Source organism: Cyprinodon tularosa, unplaced genomic scaffold (assembly GCF_016077235.1).
Source record: "Cyprinodon tularosa strain WSP-4 unplaced genomic scaffold, ASM1607723v1 ctg30, whole genome shotgun sequence".
NCBI lineage: Eukaryota > Metazoa > Chordata > Actinopteri > Cyprinodontiformes > Cyprinodontidae > Cyprinodon > Cyprinodon tularosa.
The window spans coordinates 7893933-7918224 of NW_024039008.1; the positions used below are offsets into that span (position 1 = coordinate 7893933).

Below are 24292 nucleotides of genomic sequence, written 5' to 3' on the forward strand. Positions count from 1 at the left end.
TTATTCACCAACGAGGAAGCAGATTTCTCATCTCCATCAAAATATTTATTTTATACCAAGGGACTTAAACTTTAATCAAATCCATTCAAAAGAAACTTCTTATTACAGGAATGAAAAGAGATGCTGAGTTTGAGAGTAGTGAACAAGTTCATTCAAAAAAAGCAGTTTTTAATTATCCTTATCCCCGTTACAAAAATCTACAAATATATATATATATATATATATATATATATATATATATATATATATATATATATATATATATATATATATATATATATATATATATATATTTGGGCAGAAACTGAACATATGCTGGATGATGGTGGGATTTTTTTAATATGTCATATTAAATTAAGCGCTCACAGGGTTCATACAGGAATGTGTGACTCTAATTTAATGCTATTTGAAATGATTTTAATGCCATCAACAAGAATCATGTACACAAGTTATTAGTGTACATGAAATATGAAGGAGCTGTAAGCAGAGTTCCATGACTCCTGTATGTATGTATGTAAACACACACACACACACACACATATACGTATATATATATCCTCTAGCTTTTTCTCCACCTCAAGCTTCCTTTCTGAACATACGGCTTTATGATCAGTTCCACGCAAATTAATAGCGATATAATATATCTGACGAAATTGTTTTTATAAGCATTTTTATTAAAGAATTATGAATACTTCGATAAACATATTTAAATAATTTTAGTGCCAATTAAGGCCTTGATTTAAAGAAAAAATGAATGAATTGTAATTATTTTTAATGATCCGCGGAAACCCTGGTTCATCTCGCGCATGCCCTCTACGATCTCCAAGGAACTCAGAGCGGAGCGGACGGGACCACAGCGGCGGCTGTAGGCTTTGCTTTGAGCAGGCGGTCTGGAGCGCAGCGGGGCGGAGCGGAGCGGAGCGCTGACGGAGTATGTGGGATTTCAGGGTTAGTTTTGTACCAAAAATTTTTGTTTTTCAGGACTTGCTCAGCTCTGGTCTCTTCAGGGATTCATTTGGAAAATACTGATGATGTGTTCGTTCATTTTGTTGTCGAATCATTGTGATCAGCATAGATTAACTCTGAACTGGCTGATCTATTGAGTCTATTTCTAATCAAGACATAATAAAAAAATTAAATCGTTAACCCTGTTTTTATTATTAAGTTAAATCAAACCTACAGTGAACAAAAGAACAACTAGAACAAAGTCAACAGATTCCTTTTTTTATATTTTTATTTTTTCAGGCAGGTCCCAGAGGGTTATAACGCTGCTATAAACAATCTCTACTTTGGCCTCAGTGCTTACTTACTTTTTAAGTTGAAAGTTCTTTTTTTTTTGCTGTGTTGGTTTTCTGCATTCTTGCATCAGTTTGCATTTAGTCTATAATATTTCCATTACATTTTACTGCAGCAAAAGTTAAAAAAAAAAATTAATTGGTGCTTCCTTTTCCGCACCAGGACATTAAACAGACCTCCACACATTCATTACTTAAACAAACATGATTTGCTTTCCACTACGCCCAACAGCTGATATCATGTGTTTACCCTGATATTCTGAATTTGCTTCAGTGTTATATGACCAAAAATTTCCACTCTGGTCTCATCTCTACATCTAAGTGCTCTGAAATGAATGTTGACATTTTAACTCTGTTTCAGTGTGATCCATTGAAGCAGGGACTAATTAAACTTGTCTGTTAATACTTTGCACACTGAAGACAGCAGCAAGTTAAAGCATGTTATTAAAGGAATAGTACACCCAAAACACGATTAGCCTTCATTTTCTACTCACCCCCATGCTGAACAACACTCTGGAGTACTTTTTTGATATCTCAAATGCATCTGGAGATCTGGGAGGCTTCTTGCTGTCTGCTGACATTCAAATAATGGAGGTCTATGGCGCCCGAGGCAGAAAGGTCCATAAAAGTCCACAAAAAAACGTGTCAATATTCCTCCATACTGCTCGTCCAATGTATTCCAAGTGTCCTGAGTGGGTAGCGTCCGGAATTTACTCGAAACGAAGTCATTTAGAATGTTTTTAGAGCATAAAGAGTAGTGTATAGGATTTCCTGAAAGCGCGAGCCTGCGCGTTCAGGAGTCTACGGAAACCGCGGCAGACCAAACCAGATGAAAGTGCGCATTCAGCTCGGCAAAGAACTCCTGCTCTTCCTCAACACGGAAGTCCTCAGACATTTTTCTTTCGTTGTTTCTTTCTTTGCACAGGTAAACAGCACATTTCTTCTTCTACGCTTGTATTATCGGCAGAGCAAACGCTGAATGCGCACTTTCATCTGGTTTGGTCTGCCGGCTTCCGTAGTGTCGTGAACGCGCATGCGCGCGCTTTCAGGAAATCCTATACACTACTGTTTATGCTCTAAAACATTCTAAATGACTTCGTTTCGAGTAAATTCTGGATGCTACCCACTCAGGACACTTGGAATACATTGGACGAGCAGTATGGAGGAATATTGACACGTTTTTTGTGGACTTTTATGGACCTTTCTGCCTCGGGCGCCATAGACCTCCATTATTTGAATGTCAGCAGACAGCAAGAAGCCTCCCAGATCTCCAGATGCATTTGAGATATCAAAAAAGTACTCCAGAGTGTTGTTCAGCATGGGGGGTGAGTAGAAAATGAAGGCTAATCATGTTTTGGGTGTACTATTCCTTTAAGATTAGAATACCAATACAATCAAAAGGTTGAAAACGGTTGGTTTACCATCAGCTCTTCAAAAAAAACCAAAAACTTTTAGTTCTCTAACTTTGATTACAAAATGATTCCCATAATAATACCATAATCCAAAACATAAAAAACATGAGGCGTTAATAGGAATTTGAAAAATACTGCAGTCCAGAAATGAAACTAGACATTTAAAAAAAAAAAGGTTGCAGGTTTGATTCCTGGCCTGGGTTCTTTCTACATGGAGTTTGCATGTTCTCCCTGAGCGTTCGTGGGTTCTCTCCAGGTACTCCGGCTTCCTCCCACAGTCCAAAAACTTGACTGTTAGATTGGCTTCTCTAAATTCTCCTTAGGTGTGAGTTGTGTGTGTGAATGGTTGCCTCTGTGTTGCCCTGCGATGCACTGACGACTACTGAGTGAAGTTGGCCCCCCCACCTTCTTCAAATCAGACAAAATTATTGTCAAACGTTTGTGCAGCAAAAAATTTCGTTTGTGCCGCTATCGTTTTAAAGATATAAAAAAAAGATTTCTAGAGGTCATCTAAGGTCAACCAGCCCCGCCACCCCCATTTAAATCAGACGAAAGGTGTCAATTAACTCAGCTCCGTTTGTGCTGGTCTGGATTTGAAGATTTGAAGAAAGTGTGTGTGTGTGGGGGGGGGCTTGTTGACCTTTGATGACCTTGTAGAAAATCTTTCTTTATATCTTTAAAACAATAGCAACACAAACGAAAATTTTTGCTGCACAAACGTTTGACACAAATTTTGTCTGATTTGAAGAAGGTGGGGGGGCCAACTTCACTCGGGTACTGACGACCTTTTTTAGGGTGGACCCCACCACTCGCCTGTAGACAGCTGGAGATCGACACCAGCACTCCTCGTGACCCTGCTTGGGGTAAGCGTGATGGATGTTCCATCTAAGCTTTTAATTTCTATTTCTCAGGTTGAGTTTTACAAATCGCATTATTTTCCGACTAAGTTTTGCAGATCAGGTTCTCTTCTTTTTCTGAGATGAGGAGCAAAGCTGCATCCGATTGGTCTGCTGGACGTTAGAAACTACTTTTCATTGGTCAAGAGTAGCATTATTATTGGGTTTAAATGGAAGAGAATCTGATATGTAAAATGTAATTTGAGAAAAAATAAATTCGTAAAACTCAATCTAAAGAAAGAGAAACAACAATGAAAAAAAATGTATATATATATATATATATATATATATATATATATATATACAGTTGTAATAAGCAAAAAAAAATCTTTAAAAGGTTTTTTCATTCAATAAACTCAAAGCAAACATTTTTACTGATGTTTAACTGCTTTCTTTTTCACATTTTCGTTTACAAATGCGTTATTTACTTCCAAGAATAATGGAACAAAATGTACTTTTTTGTTTTTTAGATAGTATATTGAGACAGGAGACCTAATAAAAGTTGGAGAGATCATAAACTTGATTGTAAACCAAGTTAATTGTTCTCTATGATAAGGAAAACCATTGCAGACTGATTCATCAGTTTTTAATCAGATTGCTCAATAAGATGGATGCAGGTCCGAGATTTTCCTCTGAGGGAGGGGGAATGTGCGTGGCCTGTGTGGGGGCGTGGCCTAGCAGCTGAACTGAACTGTTGCTTCACTCTGGATCCATCTTGCATTGCTTCTCCCTGCAGAACTCTAACGGTACCGTTTTCTTCTAAAAGTTTCCAGAAGTTGTTTAATAAGGAGCAGCGCGTGCTGTCTGAGCGCGTGCCATCCTCCATGGCACAGCTAGCTTAGCCCCCGCTGCTAGCGCTCACACTTCTTCTAATATCGCATTTTTCTGCAACTTTCAGGCACATTCTCCGTGAAAATGGCCCAATCTATCCTGGACACGGCGTCCGGAGCCTCCACCGGAACCCTGCAGGTCACAGAACCTCTGAACTTCTGGGCTGGAAAACGGGTGAAACCCAGAGAGGAGAAAAACGCCGAGCCCGTGTTCGAGCCCGCGACTGGTAGGTTACGAGATCCAGCTGGTTTTGGTAGTAATGGAGGTTAAAAGTGACAAGTATCACAAAAAACCACCAGAACAGAGCTCCTAATCCAGACTACCGAGGAGTTCATGTCAGTAAGGGGGTGTGGATGAGGCTGAAGTTGGCCTCACATTGAGAAATAATCTGAACTTCATAATTCTGATCAGATTATTTTAATGACAGTTTGACAGATCGACCCCTTTGCTCATATTTAGGAGTTTGAAGAATCCTGCAAACTTTCAGATGCTACATAAGGAAAGCCACTTATGGCAATGATGGAAAATATAAACGCTTATTTCAAGGTTCTGATATGCAAACACTCTTATGTAATAAAAAAAATAATAATTAAATTGATTAATTGATTTTATTGAAATCACAGTGGAGGAATTAAAATCAGCTCAAATAGTCAAAGAAGAAGAATGTGGCAAAGGAAGAGAAAGGTACATGAGATCTATAAAGCATATAGAGTGCATCCACACATGACAGCTTTTTTTTTATCAGATAAATATAAAAATATTTTTTTAAAAAGGACCAATCCTGCTTTCTAGAGTCAGCCTTTTATTAATAAGTGAACTTTATTGATCTCACAATGGAGAAATTTACCTCTGCATTTAACTAGTGATGGTGAGATTAAGCCTCATGAGGCTTTTGGACCGTTTGGCCAAATTGCTTCAATGATCCTCAAAGTTCAAGAAGCCTCATGTCAACATGTCACCACCTACTGGTGGAGTGCAGAACTACAAAAGAATCACATTTTTTTTTTTTTTTTTTGCAATCGTTTTTCTTGATTTTTTCCCCCCATATAAGTTCCTTTGAAATTGTTAATAATGATTGGTCTGTATAATAAAATCTTTTGTCAGTTTTTTGTGTGTAAAATGTCTTTGAAGAGAAAAACTGTTTGCTGTTTTGGTTTTCTGTATTCTTGCATCAGCTTGCATTTAGTCTATAATATTTCCATTACATTTACTGCAGCAAAAGTGAAAAAAAAAAAAATAATAATAATAAATCAGTGTTTTTCTGCCATTTTTGTGAAATAAGCTCAAGCAGGCAGTGAAATTGCTTATACAAATTTTGGATCAATGAATAAAATTGAAGGTGTTAGTCTTTTTATTCAAACATAATAGTTTTTCTAGAGTTTTTTGTTTTTAATCGGTATGGAAGTTAGGTGTGCCAAAAAACTTTGGCAGTTTTTTTTACCCAATCTATATTTGCTCTAGGGCAAACCAATACAAATTAGTTACATAAGCCAAAAAAAAAAAAAAAGTTTTATTGCAACTTTAAAAAGTCTGATGTAGGTCTCTAACCATCGACCTCAAAAGTGGAAATCCATCTCTTACAGCTGACACCAATAGGGAGATGAGGATAATTTTGAAAGCGATACTACTTAAAATCCATTACATTTGTAACCAGTAGCTCACTCTGATTTTGATCAGTACATTGTTTAATCTAACCAAACTTGCTTTAACCAACTAGACTGTTTTTCCATACAATCTATTCTTAGAATATATTCAGAAATATCCATCTGACTACAAACTCCCACATTGTGACTGAATACTGAGGTTGTTAAAATGCCTTCCAGAAGCGTTCACATGGTATGGCGGGGTGGCGAGTCTTCAGACGCCATCTATTTTGGCTCCTCCCCCAAATGAAGCAAGCCTTGATACGCTCGTGGAAAATCCCCCTCCAGTACTCGACGCACGCCTCGAAGCTTCGGCACATTTAACCCATCCCCTTGGGGAGCAGTGGGCTGCCATTGTGCGGCGCCCAGGGAGCAGTGGAGAGTTAAGGGTCTTGCTCAGGGACCTAGAGTGACAGTCTGTGGGAGTGGGGCTCGACTCAGAACCTCAGGATTCCAAACCCTATGCCCTAACCACTAGGCCGCCATTTTCCTGTGAGCAACAGGTTTCAGGATTAAGGGAGTCTGATAGTCGTGGCTGGTTAAAGTGTATGGAGTTCCATTATTGTTTCAAGCAAATGACACATTTTGTAAAAGGGGGGAAAAAACAATTTATCCAGAAATCAAACTTTGGAGAAAAATTTTTTGACTTTTTTTACTAAAATTTTTTTTGTAACTAGTTTTATCAAATCAAAATTTTGATATTTTATCAAATATCAAAATTTATTTTAAAGAATTTCTGATTTTCAGATTGAGTTTTACGAATCGCCTTCTTTTCAAATTTCCATGTATAGATCATGTTTTCTTCACTCGAAGTCCAAAACGAATCCTCGCTCATTGACCAATGAAAACGTCCAGCAGACCTATAGAAATGTCTCCAGGTGAAGAGAACACGATCTGTAAAACGCAATTTGAAAGGAATGCAATTTGTTATGCTCGATATAATAGAGAAAAGAAAAGTTAATATAAAAAGTGGAAACTTTTTTTGAAAACATAACATCTGAAAAAATGGAAAAAGTTACATTGAACAAAATGGAATATAAAAGTGTTTTTTTTTTTTTAAACAAGGATCTGAGAAAATAAAAATGTTAGTCTTAAAATCTCTTCTTGATCAAAAGGTTTTTTTTAAAGCTTAATTTCTGAATTGTTATTCCAATTTCCATTTGAAAATCTTTTTCTTCTTAATTTTAATGGAACAGAATTTACTCCATAAACTTAAAGTGATCAAAACCTCCTTTTCCCCTTTTATTACTTAAAACAGTAGAACTATTGCTTTTATCAACTCACAATCATATTTTAACAAACGTTTTTATTGTTTGATGAGTCGTCTGTCCTCCACCTCTGCTCCCTTCCTTCCTTTTACCGAATGCTGACTCAGACACAACAGATCACATACTAACTTCAGCACTGTAGGTAGTTGTAGCGTCATTATTTTGAATTGAATACTTGAACTGTTTGCTCTCTAGCCGTCTGTAACCTGCTCTCCCTGCAGGCCGGGTTCTGTGCCAGCTGTCGCCCTGTGGGGCCGAGGACGTGGAGGCCGCCATCCAGAGCGCCCACTCTGCCTACGTGGAGTGGAGCAAGAAGTCTGGCATGGAGCGGGCCCGGGTCATGCTGGAGGCCGCCCGCATCATCAGGGTGAGCCGCTCTCCAGGCCGTCCACTTTTACTGTCCTGATTGTGCAACTCGAATTGGAGCCGAATAAAAGCTTGGAGAGAGACGCTGGTTAATCATTAACAGCCCCCCCCCTCCTCATAACAGTTTCCCAGCATTTGTTCCAAATCATTCCTTTGTGTCCTTTTAGCCCTTTTAATGAAGGAATTTTTGATTTATTCTGGTTCAAACAGGAAAGGAGGGAGCAAATCGCGAAGCTGGAATCCATCACCAACGGGAAGTGCATCACTGAGGCTCTGGTTGACATCGACGTCGCCTGGCAGACCATGGAGTTTTACGCCGGCATGGCAGGGACCCTCACAGGTGGGTATGGGGTGTAAATCACATCCATCATGGCGATCGATTCAGTATCGATTTCCTGACCCAACGATTCGATTTTTTTCGATACTCAAGAATACACCACGATACGATTCAATTAATTGGTTCATTTTTTACACCGTACAGGCTAGACAATGTTTCAAATTTGAAATAAATCAATTAAAGCTGTCATATCTTTATGCATTTTTTTGAGAAACGACAGCAAATAACAGAAGTAGAAAAGTTGCATAAAAAATGCTGCACAAAATCAGTGCAATGAGTGCAATGCAATACCTCGGCTCCAGACGTCCCGCCCCCTCCACAGACGCTCCGCTGCACCTCTCCAAAATTGTAGCTGACCGCAGACAGGAGGCCGGCTTGTTTTGTTTTTATGACTGAAACTGCGGGAAAAAAATTGTGTAGTTTGACCCGCTAGAAGAGCGAGGTGCGCGAGAACGCTGGGACCCTTTTTCCACCTGGATCTACGCTCTTTTTGGCCCTCATGTCCCTCCGTCGTCGGACTAAACTCACCCTCACTTCCTCGCCGCCTCGGCCGTATCTAGACCCGCAGTGTGTAGCACAGACCACGCTTCAATATTGAGCATAAATCACAAATGTCTGTGTCAAGCTCACTGCAACACACTGCTGTAAGAGTATAACCAGGAAGCGCGGTAGGAGGGCAAAATAGGTTTAGCGCCACCGCAGCACGGGAGGGAGAATTACGCCCAGGAGCAAATGGATAAAAATAGACCGGAGGAAGAAAAAAACATGAATAGATTCTCTTGCGGACGTATCGATGCATCGGATCGTCGGTTTTTGGATCGATGCATTGATACAAAACGATTATTATTCACATCCCTACAGGTGGGGGCAGCGCCGTCCCACCGCAACCGTTCTCTCTTCTTTCAAGCTTTGTCTGAAGGTGTTTTTTTTTTCTGTCATCCATGTCTGCAGGTCAGCACATCCAGCTTCCTGGCGGGGCCTTCGCCTACAGCAGGAGGGAGCCGCTGGGCGTGTGCGTGGGGATCGGCGCCTTCAACTACCCCTTCCAGATCGCTGTGACCAAGTCGGCTCCGGCTCTGGCATGCGGTCGGTGAACAGCGTGTGTTTCCGGCTCTCATTAGAGTCACAGATCCAGGGGTTTGATGGGGTTTTATTTTTTTTAGGTAACTCCATGGTGTTTAAGCCGTCTCCCATGACGCCAGTGACTGCCGTGGTGATGGCTGAGATCTACAAGGAGGCGGGGGTTCCTGACGGCCTCTTCTGCGTGGTCCAGGGGGGGGGCGGAGACCGGCTCTCTGCTCTGCCAGCATCCGAAGGTGGCTAAGGTCTCCTTCACCGGCAGCGTCCCAACAGGAAAGAAGGTAGATCTAGTTCGCCGCTCTAACATTCTGAGTTTAACCCGACGGGTCTGAATGATGGCGTCCCGCCTGCCGCTCCTCTCAGGTCATGGAGATGTCCGCTAAGGGGGTGAAGCAGGTGACTCTGGAACTGGGAGGGAAGTCTCCCCTCATCGTCTTCAAAGACTGCGATCTGGAGAACGCCGTGAGGGGGGCGCTCATGGCCAACTTCCTGACGCAGGGACAGGTAAGAACTATCCGGTTTGGATCAGCGCTGTTCAGCTGGGTCGCTCTGAGCTCAGCGGGTCGGTCTGAAACCTGCAGGTCTGCTGCAACGGAACCAGGGTGTTTGTGCAGAAGGAGATCATGCCTCAGTTCCTGGACGAGGTGGTGAAGAGGACCAAGGCCATCTCCGTGGGCGACCCGCTGCTGGACGGCACCCGGATGGGAGCCCTGATCAGCAAACCTCAGCTGGACAAAGCCCTGGGCTTCGTCTCTCAGGCCAAGAAGGAGGTTTGGCTCTGGCCGGATTCTAGGGTTGGAGGAAGTTCTCCGGTTCTGCTCTTAAATTCGTCTATTTATTGTTTTTTCAGGGAGCCAAAGTGCTTTGTGGAGGAGAACCTTTTGTCCCCACTGACCCCAAACTGAAGGCGGGTTATTTCATGTCCCCTTGCATCCTTGGTATGTCTGAACCCTGTCCCTCTAGTGCCCCCTGCTGGTGTTATTCTAACCTCCCTTCCGTTCACAGAAAACTGCAGAGACGACATGACCTGCGTGAAGGAGGAGATCTTCGGTCCAGTTATGTCCGTCCTGCCGTTTGACACCGAGGACGAAGTGATCCAGAGAGCCAACAACACCACCTACGGCCTGGCCTCTGGCGTCTTCACCAGGTTAGCTTCGACCTGCGGCGCTTCCCATCAGCAGCTAGGATCTGCTTTGCTCCTGGGCCGGATCTGCAGGGGGCCGACTGGGGCCAAAACTGTAGACGGAAAGCTTGGCCAAAAAAATAACAAAACATCTGCAACACTTCACATTAGAATAGTACCTTTTTTTTCTTCATTTCCACTGAATAACAAAGTGTGGATAAAAACAGAACCAGTGGGATCAAACCTCGCTGGTGTGCAGTTGGGAGGGCGGGGCTTAATGTCTGACAGTAACCCAGAAATCCCACATCCTCCGTATTCGCCCCGCTGCGCTCCACACCACCTGCACAAAGCAAAGCCTACAGCCTCCGCGGTTCCTACCGTCTTGCTCCGCTCTGACTTCTTCTGAGCATGAGGAGAGCACGCGATATTTAACTCATAGGAGAAAAACATGCGGTAATGAAAGTACAGATATAATTCGCTGTGGTTTTCCATGTTAGCTATATTGTAATCACACGTTATATTTTATTATAATGTTTGGAAAATATTGAATTTTAAGATGATGGAAGAAAAAAAAACATTCTTTCTGAGCTGCCGCAGCGCCCCCTGGTGGCAGCCTCCGCAGTTATCCTCAGCTTAGACACGCAAGGTGCCAAAGTGATCGATCTGGGTCCTTTTTTGAGATGCTTTGCTTCCCGGCACAAAGATTGTCTCTGTAAAGTCATGGTTGAAATCCATCTTTGTTTTTTCTCAGTTATTTATTTTTTGTGGGTTATTTTTTATGTAGTTAGCATTTACCAAAAATTATCTTGACACCATCATTAATGTTAAAATGTTTTGTGGATTTTCGTTTGACTTTATTAATGTCTACATGGTTCAGTAAAGAGATCCAGCAGTGCCGTCAGTCTAGTAGCCATTTCGGCTTGAAGGGAGGGAGTTTTATTGCTGTCTGTTGGCTTCCTTCCATCCTCCCCCACCAGCAGAACTGGCCTTTTGTTAATCTTTTACCACGTGAACCAACACGTTCCCTCCATTTGCAGGGATATTTCTCGAGCTCACCGCGTGGCACAGCGGCTGGAGGCGGGGACTTGCTTCATCAACAACTACAACAACAGCCCTGTGGAAATGCCCTTCGGAGGATACAAGATGTCAGGTGGGTTGTTTGTTTGTTCGGACGTTCAGAATGACTTCTTCTGTAACGGTGAAGGATTAACCTGGACTCTTGGATCTTCTCAGGCTTCGGCAGGGAGAACGGCCAGGTCACCATCGAGTACTACTCCCAGCTGAAGACGGTGGTGGTGGAACTGGGAGACGTGGAGAATCACTTCTGAACTCTGAACCTTTGAACTGACGCTGAACTTTTGCACCACAGAGAGGCTTTAGAGAAACCTGCTTTCCTGTTTTACTAAATCACCAGTTCCTCCGCTAACAGAGACCTACACTTTCTGACCACAGCATTTAGCAGCCTTGCTCATGTTGGTGTGATGGCATAGGAGTCTAGATTTAAAGCAAGAAGCCTAACAAACTCAGCGTGAGCATTAGTAAGAAACACCTGCTGATTGTTGTGTTTAAATAAAACCACAGAAAGTCTTTATGAAAATAAAATGTTTCAGTGCCAGATGTCTGCTCATTATTCAAGAATGTCTTTTATTAAACAGGGTTTCAGCAAATCATTAAAAAAATTAAGTCAATATTTTTTTTTTTTTGGGCCTTAATTGCCATTAAAATTCATTAAATGTGAATTTTGTGGCATTTAAAATGCTTTACTTAAAAGAAAAAAGATTATGTAAAAAATTTCATCAGATATATCAGAACTGGTTTCGTGTGTTTGGACAAAACTGCTTCCGCTTGATCGTAAAGTGGCTGGAAAATGAGGAATTTGGGACATGGCTGCAGCCTGTTGACAGTAAAGATGACAACAGATTTTGCTGTCTTTGAGTAGAAATTATGGATTTTTACCCGCCCCTTATGAACAAATATGGGGCTGCACCTTGAGCAGTGGGTAGCGCATTGCAGAAGGTTCTGGGTTTGATATTTCTGCATGGAGTTTGCATGTTCTCCTGTGCATACATGGGTTTTCTTCAAGTCCTGTCCTTCTCCCACAGTCCAAAAACATGGCTGTTAGTGTAATTGGCTTCTCTAAATTGTCCTTAGGTGTGGATGTGTCTTTGTTGCCCTACAACAGACTGGCGACCTGTCCAGGGTGGACCCCGCCTCTCGCCCATAAACTCCTGGAGATAGATGCCCGCTCCATCAGCTCTTCATAAAGATTTAAGGGGGAGAAAATGGATGGATGGGTTGGTTTGATCATTAAAGTCAGTTTTATATCATATCATATGGTTGTTAGGACTTGATGTGCAGTTTTAAAAAATGTAGCATGAACTCTTCTTTAGATTGTTATTTTTTAGCAGAACAGTCATTTCATGTTTTAAAAATAAGGGGAGTGTTGGCCAAGTGGTTAGAGCAGTGTGCTCGTGCTCTGAGACGCTTGCAAGTATACGGGGTGGTCCTTAGAACCTGCACTCTGGGTCCCTGAGCAATGCTCCCTGGGTGCCACACAATGGCAGCCCACTGCTCCCCAAGGGGATGGGTTAAATGCAGAGGTAGATTTCTCCAATGTGAGATCAGTAAAGTTCAGTTTCTTTCTAATTTCTAATTAAAAAAAATATAAATTTTCTTGTTACCTGGTCATTATTCCCCCATCTGTGCCGCTTCAGTGTAACATTTCCCCTCCTCATTGACACTGTTTAAGGGGCAGCAGCCCTGGAGTTTGCACAACCATCACACCAGCATCTGGCATATACTAGGCGAATAAATAAAGAAGCTAATTAAAAGAGATATATACATTAATGTCTCATTGTATAATTTAATTTCTACCTACATTTATTTGTTTATTCTTTTTGGGGGGCAATTAATTGTATGCTTATTTATTTATTTATTGAGCATTTATTTATTTCTGTATTTATTTTTAAATATAGTAGAGCTGGTCCTTTCCTGGTACCGGCCTCTGGGTAGATATACTCCACACCGATAGGTGGCGGTAATGCTAACCTAACTTTATTGCCAACCGCCAATAAAATCGAGGAGAAGACGAAGCGGTTTGTTTTGCATCCAGCTGGACGATCATCTTACAGTTTAACAATGCAGGTAAACTTCACACCCCCCATAAATTAAAAAATAAATAAATAAAGCGAAACATCTTTTTATTTAACATCTGTGACATTTTATTCTCCGTACGCTAGCATATATCTAAGCACCGTTAGCCTAGCCTGCTAGCTCCGATGCTAACTGTTTGTATCAGTTGCCAGATGGGATTGAGTTCTGCTCTTTATTTTGGTAAAATGTTTTTTTCTCAGCAACGTGAGGAGAAGCAGCTGGAAGCGTCGGTGGACTCCCTCATCACTCTGGTGGCTCATGTTAAAAACGCTCTGCAGAATTTCATTTATAAGCTGGAGAACGAATACGAGCGTCTGACATGGTGAGTTTATCACCTGATAAATGTAAACAGACCCCACTCTGTAGTGGGAATAAACACCAGGAGATGTTTATTCTGTGCTGACCCAACCTAACACCAAGAATACACACTAAAAACATTTATTTCTGACTTCAAACCTGCTTAATAGCCCAAAATAGTTTGTTTTTATAACAATGTCCAAAGGGGAAACTACAACAACAGATGATTATGATCTTGTTTTACTTTGTCCTCCGGTTTTCCTACGTTAATACAAACTAAATCTTATACTAAAACTTACATTATTAATGTTTGATTGGTACAAATTTTCACTTTTAAGTCCAATTTAGATGAAGGGCTGCAACTAATGATGTTTTAATGTTTTAATAATCGATTAGTAAATATATTTTTTGATTAAGTGACTGATTAAGCAATTATTTTCTAGAGAAAAAAAATACATTTGCTGTGCACCTTATACAGGGTTCCTGTGGGTAATTAAAAATAATTAAATTATTATTTTTTAAATTAAGGTCTTAGTTGGCATTAAATTAATTAAATGTGATTATCAGGGCATTTAAAATGCTTTACTTTTAAAGAGATTCATAAACACTTCACTTTATTTCAGTATTAAATTCTGTTTAAAGTACCAGATTGTAATTAAAAATGTCTCCGGATCTTTACTGGTTGATAATTTTCTTTATTCTGACCCAGACATGTTCACAAGTCATTTTTTGCTAGTCCAAGTCAAGTCTCAAGTCTGTTTGCTTGTTTCTCCTTGTGTTTTCATCTCCTTCACTGAGATGGTATAGCTTAAAGGTCACTATTATATCTATGTCAGTGCTACATGACTGTTTGACAGCCCCTGTGCCGTTTTTTTTTTTTTTTACCTCTGCTGTGTGCGGGTAAGGCGAGCGGCGATCAGTCAAGTTAGTAAAACAAAAAACGCTTAAAAAATATATATTGTTCACAAGTCAGAAATCGCATGTCTCATCGAGTCTGAAGTCCTTCAAATGCAAGTCTAAGTCGAGTCTGAAGTAATTAAATATTATGCGACTTAAGTGCGACTGGAGTACGAGTCACAAACTCAAGTCCCCACCTCTGTTGTGACCCCGCTGATTTTTAATTTGTCACCCCTGATCTACAGCATGATTCACTAAACATACTGGGTCTTAGCTCTTCGTCTTTGCTGTGGACTCGTTCACCTCAGGTGAACAAAAAGGCCTCAGCAGCGATCTTCAATTTAAAAGTATATGATGGTGATTTGTCCACAATGAAAAAGACGTGTCAATATTTTTTTTTTATTGTCGATAAAGTCGACTTAACGTTGAAGCGCTGGTTTATAGGATGGATCATTCTCTGAGAACCCAGCAGAACCATTTCTGTGTTCCTGTCACTCAGGCCTTCTGTTCTGGACAACTTCGGGCTCCTGTCTGGTCAGCTGAACACCATCAATAAGATGCTGAAGAATGAGAAGACGCCGTCATTTCGCAGCCAGGTTATCATCCCGCTGCTCCTGTCTCAGAAGCCAGACGACGATCTAACCGTGAGTTTTAATAGTTTGTCCTTTGTATTTCATCGGAATTCTGCTTTTTATTTATTTTATTATATATTTTTTTGCAGGTCCTCACAGAGCAGCGTGTTCCGGTGTTCAGCCATGAGATCGTTCCAGACTACTTGCGGACCAAACCTGATCCAGAGGTGGAGGAGCAGGAAAAGCAGCTGAGCGCAGAGGCGGCACGCATCGGTCCTGATGTGGCACAGGTCGGTTAGATGCTGTGTGAATATCTCCTGATTGGTTTTTATTCACATTAAAAACATTTAACATGTTTCCTCGTCGTTTTGTGAACAGAAACAGATTCAAGCGTTGAATAAAATGTGTTCCAATCTGCTGGAGAAGCTCAACAACCCACGTGACGACAGAGATGCTGAGACTGGCGGTGTGTTACATTTCTTCCTTCACTCCCAGGTTTAAATATCCTGACTAAAACCAGGTTCCCGTGGATCCTTGAAGCGGGGGCTGAGATCTGATATGTGTAGCGATCCCAATCATCATTATTCCGGCCTCCTGTATGTAGTCGGCGTGTGCGTATAATCGTCTTGTTGGTGAATCAGCCTTGCGGTCATAGCGTAACGTCATGCATGGGAAAATAATACATTTCAGGATGCATGGCCTCACAAAAACAACCTTAAGCTGCTATGAAATTCCTATGTATCGTTAGATCTCCTTGTCCAAACAATGTAAATTTCAATAACAGGATGTTTCTGCCTGTTCAGGAGCACTTTGATAAGATTTCTCCAATAAAAGGTGTTTATCAGCATAGGGCTGCAACAACGAATCGATAAAATCGATAAAAATCGACTTTTAAAAGCGTTGGCAACGAATTTCATCATCGATCAGTTGTGTCGCGCGATTAATGCGTCATCCGCCGCCGTCATCACATCCACTTGACTGAAGCGGGGGAAGAAGAAAAAATACGGCAGAGAGAGTCAGCTCTGCAGGTGCAGTGTTGCCAACTCAGCGACTTTTCAGACCCCTCCAGCGACTATTTTTCAAAAAAGCGACTAGCGACAAATCTGGTGACTTTTTACGGTGTCACTGGCGGCTTTTGGAGACTCTTACGTGAAAGCATGTATCATTCCTACTCTGCCGTGGGGCGCCTCCCCCCGCTCCCGCAGGAGTCCCTCTCAGCGCTGCAGTCAGAGCAGCAGGATGTTTACCCTCAGCGTCCAGACTGCAAATGAAGCGCGCATGCACCGGGATTGACGGCGCAAATTGATCACAATAATTAAAATAGCTTGCGCTTTGTACAGTGAAAAAAGTCGTAACATGCAACTTTTGTCAAAACAAATTAACATGGCACGGAACCACCATGTTTGTTTGGTTTTAAAGAGGGGAAACCTAACATTAGTTTCTCAGGTAGCTCATCTGATGCTTTCCTTACCGTGTTAGTAGGTTACAGACAGTGATAAGGTTGGCTACTTATTTTACTTTTAATTTCATTTTAATTAGCTTAAGCAGCGTTTATATTTACTTCATAAATAAATTAACTTGCAAATTATGAGGGCAAGGCTTTTAAAGTTTAAATCTTCTGGCAAAGATAAAGTAAAGAAGATCCTGCAATTTATGGAAGTAAAGCAGAATAAAATCCAGCAAGATCAGTAATATGTCAATTAATTATCTGCCACATTCCCATGTAAATATCTGTCTTTGGAGGATGTGTTTTTTAGCACCCCTAGTTCTCTCATTTTTATTCCAAATACAATTTATAATTTGAATCACAGGGCTATTTTTATCTCTATGGTTCAGTATTTTCTCCAGTAGCAACTTTAACTGCTATACTTTCCTGTCTTAAAAGGCAGAACTCTTCTAGTCTAAAAAAACCTCATTTGTTGAAATGGGGGGGCCTATTGTTTGAACCCCTTAGGGGCTTTAAAAACAAAAATGTCTTTTTATGCACTTTATGAAACAATGTACCCTATATTTTGTGGATGTACAGCTACATTTCTCATGTAAGTTTGCGTAGTTTTAACACAAACATTTATTTTTCATATTGCACCAGTACAGTTAATGAGCAACCTGTACTTGTGTGCTTGTTTGTTCTGTCTAAAATGTTTATTTTGGAATAAAGAGGTTAATATAAAAAAATATTTTTTGTCAGATTCATCGATTAATCGAAAAAATAATCGGCCGATTCATCGATTTTTAAAATATTCGTTAGCTGCAGCCCTAAATCAGCATGAACCCCGGTTACCGAAGCACACCCCAGATTTATTAGTAGTGTTAAACCATATTCTGTGACCCTTCGTGTATTGGGACTCTAAATACTGTTTTGGGTCCTCCTGTTTTAGGTTGTTTCAAGAATGTCATGTGACCGATACAGGCATTGTTTCTAACTGTCCGACTCACTAAACTGTGTTTAAAAACGTATCTGCCAACATGATGCGGTTAATCATTAAAATGATCAAGAATTTTGGAGCAGCCTAAAAGGAAGAGGAACGTTTCAGCCGTTGCTTTATTTTAATTTTCTCATTGTGTCATACTTCTCCTCTCAGTTATCACTCAACTTATTGAGCATGATGTAATAACGTAAAATCAAGGGGCCAATGTAAAAAAACGGCGTTCCCCGTTAAGTTCACCAGAGAAACACTGTGACTCCTCCAGGCTGCAGCCATACGCCTCATTTCCACTACCTCTCTGAAACCGATCCGTGGTGAGTTCGGACAGAGCTTGGTTCCTTATGACCATTTACACATCACGCTAGAACTGTTCCTTGCCTCCTATTGGTGGTACACGATACTACAGCTCTCAAGGCGGGAATTACTCAAACAAAGATGGCGGCTACCGTAACATTCAGGAACTCATGGATACCAGGAACCTGGACGCTATCCAGGTCCGCCCACATTTCCATGAGAGCCTCGGTCTCGGCTTCATCCCAGGTCGCACTACGCTCTTTTGATGCCGATTATTGGCAGAGATGGCAAAAGTAGTCACTTTCCATACTTGAGTAAAAGTACAGATACTTGTGTTAAAAAATACTCTGGTAAAAGTGGAAGTACTGATTAAACTTCTTTACTCAAGTAAAAGTAACAAAGTATAGGCTTGTAAATTTACTTAAAGTATAAAAGTAAAAGTAGAAACCACTTTTTTCATGCCGTTGCCTACATTTTAAATGGATGTCTGCCAATAGGACTAGATCTCCGTTGTGTTCATTTTCAATCATCTCGTCGTCCATGCTACTATGCTAACGCCACCGCCACCAAGCTGCAATGATTTGCCGCCAATGAATACCGCCGAATCTGTCGATTCATCTTGTAGTGGTGCGTCAAATGCAACGTAGATTCCCATCCAATTAGATTGAATTTGGTATTGATGACGTGAAAAATAATAACGGTAACTCCATTGAAATGATTCAAAACTAAAGTAACGAGCCAATTTTTTTAAATGTAAGGAGTAGAAAGTACAGATATTTGTGTAAAAATGTAAGGAGTAGAAGTAAAAAGTTGCCATAAAAATAAGTAGTAAAGTAAAGTGAAAATATCAGAAAAAACTACTTGAGTACAGTAACAAAGTATTTGTACTACGTTACTTCCCATCTCTGATTATTGTTGACAGGCTGAGAAGAACTTCGTGTTGTGAACAGGATCTGTTAGCTACATGACAGAAAACCCGCAAAACGAGTCAGCTGACTGTAAATGGGAGATGACGCGGTGTGCTCTAGGTTATCAGAGAACCAAGCCACAGATGAACCGAGCTAAGCGCTACTGGTGAACTAGTACTATTTTAGCGCGGTTTGGTTATGTCTGCTGCGGTCCAGTTCAGTTGCGTTCCACTTACACTCAGAGGTTTTCTCAGCTACCATTCCCGGACCGTTTTTGACGGTTTTAAAAGGCTAAAGACTCCTGAAGACATGACATCAGTTCTCTGTTGAATGTTTTTCTTCACCACTAGGTGGCCCCAGTGAGGGTTTGGAGCTTATCTCACCAAACGATCTCAATGAGATTAATATGAATTAATCAACCTTCTTTCATTGATTTTTTTTTTCCAACAACTATTTTACCAACAAGTTTTTAGTTCTTTCTTTTGAATGTAATTAAATAGGTTATTGTAGCACATTTGTTAGAACCCTGTTAAAAAAAAAAGTTCTAAAAGTTCTTTATTTTCTTCCTTCCCAGCATCACGACTGAACAAACCGTCCTTTAACCCCGGAGACACCAACGCTTTGGTTGCCGCCGTTGCTTTTGGAAAAGGGCTTTCCAAATGTAGGCCTCCTGGCCCCATGGCCCCTGGACACCCAGGACAGGGGCCCATGATGAGCGGGGGCCCAACCCTACAGCAGGTCACCATTGGAGGTGGTTCAGGCCAGCAAGCAGGTATGGGAGGACCTGTAGCTCCACAGCAGCAAGGACAGCCGGGTAAGAGGCCTGGTTTCTACAGGAGGAAACAAACAGGACTAAAGGGAGTTTGGAGCTGCAGCTTTAACCTCGTTATGTTTTAGGATATCATTGTAATAATGACTGCAGGTTTCAAGGTTTACATACAGTCATTATCAGCCTTATAGTCGAATAAATTAACAAATAAGAAACTCCAAAGGTTTTTTTTGTTGACGTTGAAAGAGGAACTCTGGATGTTTTCACTAATCTAAGAACATTTAGGAGGAAAAACTGCTCAGACAGCATGAGGGGACCTCTGCGGGTATACAGCTGAGTCTGGGAGCATATATGTTATCTAAAGGGAAGGAAAAAAACAGCCCTAAAGGACTAAAACATATATCTAATATTTATTGACAGTTTATACAAGTTGTAAAGGATTCTGTTGTCTCTAGAGCCATCTAGTGGTCCAATTAGGTAAGTGCCACAGCGCCCATTAATTCCTGGTCTAATGCCAGATTAGAGCCTGATGCAAACAATAATGGCTGCAACTATTTTGCTAATTGATTAGCAAATTATTTGGCTAATTCAATTCAGTTTATTTCTATAGCGCCAATTCAAAACACATGTCATCTCAAGCACTTTACAGTTCACCACATGATACAGTCAAATTGATTCAGAGTTTTCAACCTAAGGAAAGCCAGTTGATTGCATTGAAGCAGAGATACAAAAAGCAACTGTAAAGGCGGCCCCATCCAGGAAACATACAGCCAGGCAGACGAGCTCCAAGCCAGCTCCCATGTTAGAGGATGAAGAGAGCACATCCAGTTAGTCACGGTCAGAGAAACAGGACTACACTGAAAAACAGCCGATCTTAACCATCTATAAACAAATGTGCTGATGGCAGCAGCACAGAGATTGAACTAACAGATTCTGCAGAGTGGGAGAATAGAGATAGAATGATGAAAAAGGGGTCCTTATGTCCTCCAGCAGTCTAAGCCTATAGCAGCATAGCTATAGAGATAGCTCAGGATAACCTGAGCCACTCTAACTAGAAGCTTTATCAAAAAGGAAAGTTTTAAGCCTAGCCTTAAAAGTAGACAGGGTGTCTGCCTCACGGACTAAAACTGGTAGTTGGTTCCACAGGAGAGGAGCCTGATGACTAAAAGATCTGCCTCCCATTCTACTTTTAGAAATTCTAGGAACCACTAGTAAACCTGCAGAATAAATTTTTCCACTCCAGAAGCTCTGGAGAGCTGGAGCATTTTTTATGTCATGATAAATATTTATATATATTTTACAATTTTGTTATAATTTCTGTTCTAAGTCAGTCGCTCTGTCAGCTAAAGTCACGTTTTAGAGTCTCTATACTCCAATTAACGGTTAATCAATTTTTAAATTAGTTGATTATTTTGATAATTGATTAATCACAATTATTGTTTCAGTTCTACAAACAATGCTGAACCCTAGAGATGAAATAACGATGGATTCATAATGTCTGTTGTTTCCATGATGTTGGAACCGATTTTTGCTGCAGTGCTTTAAGTTTTTCTTCCACTTTGATTTCCGGGTCATAAACGTTCAGGAGATTCTTAGGCATGTCATCTACTAGGGGGGCAAGAATGGAAGTTATCTGAGTCAGATCGGTACCTCTGGGATGTATTGCTCTTCTTTTTTAAGGAACATGTAAAAACGGTACCTTATCAGGGTGAGTTATTCTTCATGTACGCACTTGTTAAAACCTAATATATGAACTACCTGAGTAGATATATTTTTTTCCTTCTCATAGTGTAATATTAAATCATGGAGGCTAAAGTTTTTCCCAAGCAGTTTTTTTTATTAGGAGGGTTCTTCTTAACAAATATTTGGAAATAAAATGGGATTATACCGAGATAATAATACATCCGATAGGCTGACAAGAAGAACACGTGTTTAATCTGAGGTGAAGATGCAGCAGGTAAAACGGCAGGCAGGTGTCGATCCATGACGCACAGTGAAGGATCAACCAGACTCTTCAGGTACGAGAAGCAGAGGAAACCGCGTTCAGGGCTCATTTTCCAGGGATGCCACCGTGTGCCGACGCCTTTAGCCTACAGCTGTGCGATTTGTGCAATTTCTCATTTCGCAGCTTCCATTACAAAGCAAACAAAGCTTCTCTTAAAGCCTAATGGATGAGTTAAAACAAGGCTAACAGCTTAGCTTCCTCTGGCAGGACTAACTGCAGCCCAAGGTCAAGCAGACATGGAAGTTGAAGGAAGTGACATCACTTCAGACCTTTGCATCGTCAAATTAAGAGAGCGATAAAAAATTGTTCTTAATTAAACTTCAACATTAAAACTAAGCATAAATAAATGATTTGTCAACAGAAGGATTTGTAACAGTACATCAAACAAAGAACTCAGCATGACGCCGACGGCGAGTGTTTTTAAACTTATGAGCTGCTCTGCCTGATCAGATGATTTGAGTTTTTTTTTTTTTTCTTCTGCTGCAGGAAAAATGCCGAGCAGCATCAAGACCAACATTAAATCTGCGTCTGGTTCAATGCATCCCTACAACCGATGAGCCGCCGGCTGCTCCTCCTCCTCAGGCTGCATGGAACGGATGGATGTTCAGGAAGCTGTTGCTCAGCTCCAGGCCGCCTCTGTGGGTCACAGTTTGAGTTTTACCAGCGTGAGGTTGGTGGAGCTCATGTTTGCAGCCACTAGAGGGCACTGCGTCATCATTAAAGGGACTAAAACAACTTTATATGTTCAGACACTTCATCTGATTTTTTACTTTTTTTTTTTTTATAAAAGAACTAAGAATTCAATGTTGTTTTTTCTTGATTATATTAAAAAACAAAGAAATAAAACCTGAAGTAACCGAGGAAAAAATCTCCACTAAGATCCGCCCCGAGGTTTGAACCTGCTTCTGTTTGTGCTTTTTCACTTCTTTGTTCTTTTTTTTTCTGCACCAAAGGTGAGAGTAATAAGGGCAGACGTCGCTCTGTGTGGCCTGATAATGTCAAAGTGTTTAAGGCGGGGCGGGGGGGATAGGGAGGCATTGCTGCTGACGTGTGAGGGGGTCCTCTCTCTGTCCACTCCAATCCCCGTCCCGCTGCACAGCACCGTGCCGCCGTGGCAGCGTGCAGGCCCGTGGCTGACCTACATACACCCTCTGAGCGCAAACCGGCCGCCGTCTCACGGCGTCAGACGCTCTGCTGAGACAGCTCAAAGCTGCACAAGGTCACACTCCTGTTCACAGATGAAGGATAAGTCACAAACAAAAACCCAACAGAGAACAGTGAACGCTCAGCTCCATGTCACAGCAGAGACCAGATGGAGATGGAAAAACCAGTTTCAGGCTCTTTAGAATAAACATTTACAACCACAGCAAATATCTTCGCTTAAAACCTGATGGGGGTTCCTGAAAAAAAGAAAAAAGTTTATCTTTTTGAATTCACTTTGCTCTATTAATTAATTCTGTCATATAACGGACCTGAACATTCTACTGTTAGTCGTGGGAAAAGTTTTTCATACTGGAGAGTTAAATCTAAAATGAATCCTAATCCGGGTGGATTTTAATTTAAAATAATTTAAACCAATAACGTCTCAACAGGACCGTGATAAACAAATTCTTGCTTTAGTAGAATTGATCACAGCAGTTTTTATTTTCACAGGTCTGCCTAGAAAGTGGATCAGAGCTGCAGTTGATCCAGAAAGCCGCTGCCTGCATCCTCACTAGAACTAGGAAAGTAAAGAACATCAGCTCCTTGTATCTCAGAGAATAGATTTTAAAATCCATCTGCTGGTCTATAAGTCACTGAATAAACATCACAGACTTGCTGTCAGTTGATCAACAGCCAGACCTCTCAGATCTACTGGATTAAATCTACCCTGCAGAACCAGAACCAAACATAGAGAAGCAGCGTTTAGTTCTTACTGTCCATTAATCTGGAATAAACTCCCAGAAAACTGAGAGACAAAACCTTCAGTTGCTTTAAATCTAGATCAAAACGTATGTATTCAGAGCGGCTTTTGACTGAGCTGTCTAAACATTATTAGTTATGTTTCCAGATTTGTTCCAATTTTTTAAATCAAGTTATCTTTAATTGTTTTTATCAATGGTTTTTATATCATCCTCTTATTTTAATGTGCCACTTTTATTCTCTTTATTTGTTTTTCCTCTATGAAACTGCAGTGTATGTACCCTAACCCAACCAGGCTGCTGGTTTCTGGTCTTTGTGTGAGAGTAACTAAAGTCTGTTACCGTAAATGTGGACATTAGAAACAGTGTGTTAGTGTTACCCAGAAAAAAGAAAGCATAACATGGTTTCAGCTTAAAGAACCTCTTTTCACCTTTTATGGTAGATTCATACCTAAAGATAGACAATTACTATTAATAACGCAGAAAAGAAATATATATAATGATAAGATGGTAAGATGCTGAAAGTAAAGGGGTAATTTTAATAAATCAGGTCATCCAGTCTGATTAAAGGTTCAATGTTGAAGGAAAAAACAGCTGATTGCATCTATTGTAGATCTGTTCCAGTTCTACAGTTTTAGATTAGAAGCAGCATAAAATATTGTAAACAATAGATTATACAGTAAAGGCAAAATATGACGGGTGTGTCTGCGCTGCAGTGTAATGAAAGTAGCGGAGTAGCTTTTGATTACTTCAATTTTAATTAGAAGGAGTCAAAAGCTGGATCCTTGAGGAACCTTACATTTGATTTTGTTCTCCTGG

General features: G+C 40.8%; 2 protein-coding genes across 3 annotated transcripts; both read left to right on the forward strand.

Moving 5' to 3' along the window:
• Positions 1 to 4225: 4225 nt before the first annotated feature.
• aldh9a1a.1 (aldehyde dehydrogenase 9 family, member A1a, tandem duplicate 1) lies at positions 4226 to 11866 on the forward strand. The gene is given in 13 exon segments (XM_038291752.1): positions 4226 to 4349; positions 4502 to 4660; positions 7567 to 7712; positions 7922 to 8051; positions 9000 to 9134; positions 9212 to 9321; positions 9323 to 9409; positions 9492 to 9632; positions 9710 to 9898; positions 9979 to 10066; positions 10134 to 10275; positions 11289 to 11401; positions 11485 to 11866. Coding segments are annotated over 12 exon segments (1518 nt in total). The 5' UTR covers positions 4226 to 4349; positions 4502 to 4518; the 3' UTR covers positions 11580 to 11866.
• Positions 11867 to 13242: 1376 nt separating this feature from the next.
• On the forward strand, positions 13243 to 22356 carry med8 (mediator complex subunit 8). 2 transcript variants are annotated; one of them, XM_038291548.1, is made up of 7 exons: positions 13243 to 13395; positions 13605 to 13726; positions 15098 to 15242; positions 15320 to 15460; positions 15549 to 15636; positions 19373 to 19612; positions 22059 to 22356. In XM_038291548.1, exons 1-7 carry the CDS (start codon positions 13390 to 13392, stop codon positions 22127 to 22129), a joined length of 813 nt encoding a protein of 270 aa, XP_038147476.1. In that variant the 5' UTR covers positions 13243 to 13389; the 3' UTR covers positions 22130 to 22356. The 2 variants fall into 2 exon arrangements, with proteins under 2 accessions (XP_038147476.1, XP_038147477.1); XM_038291549.1 differs by having other exon boundaries at positions 19373 to 19570.
• Positions 22357 to 24292: the final 1936 nt, after the last annotated feature.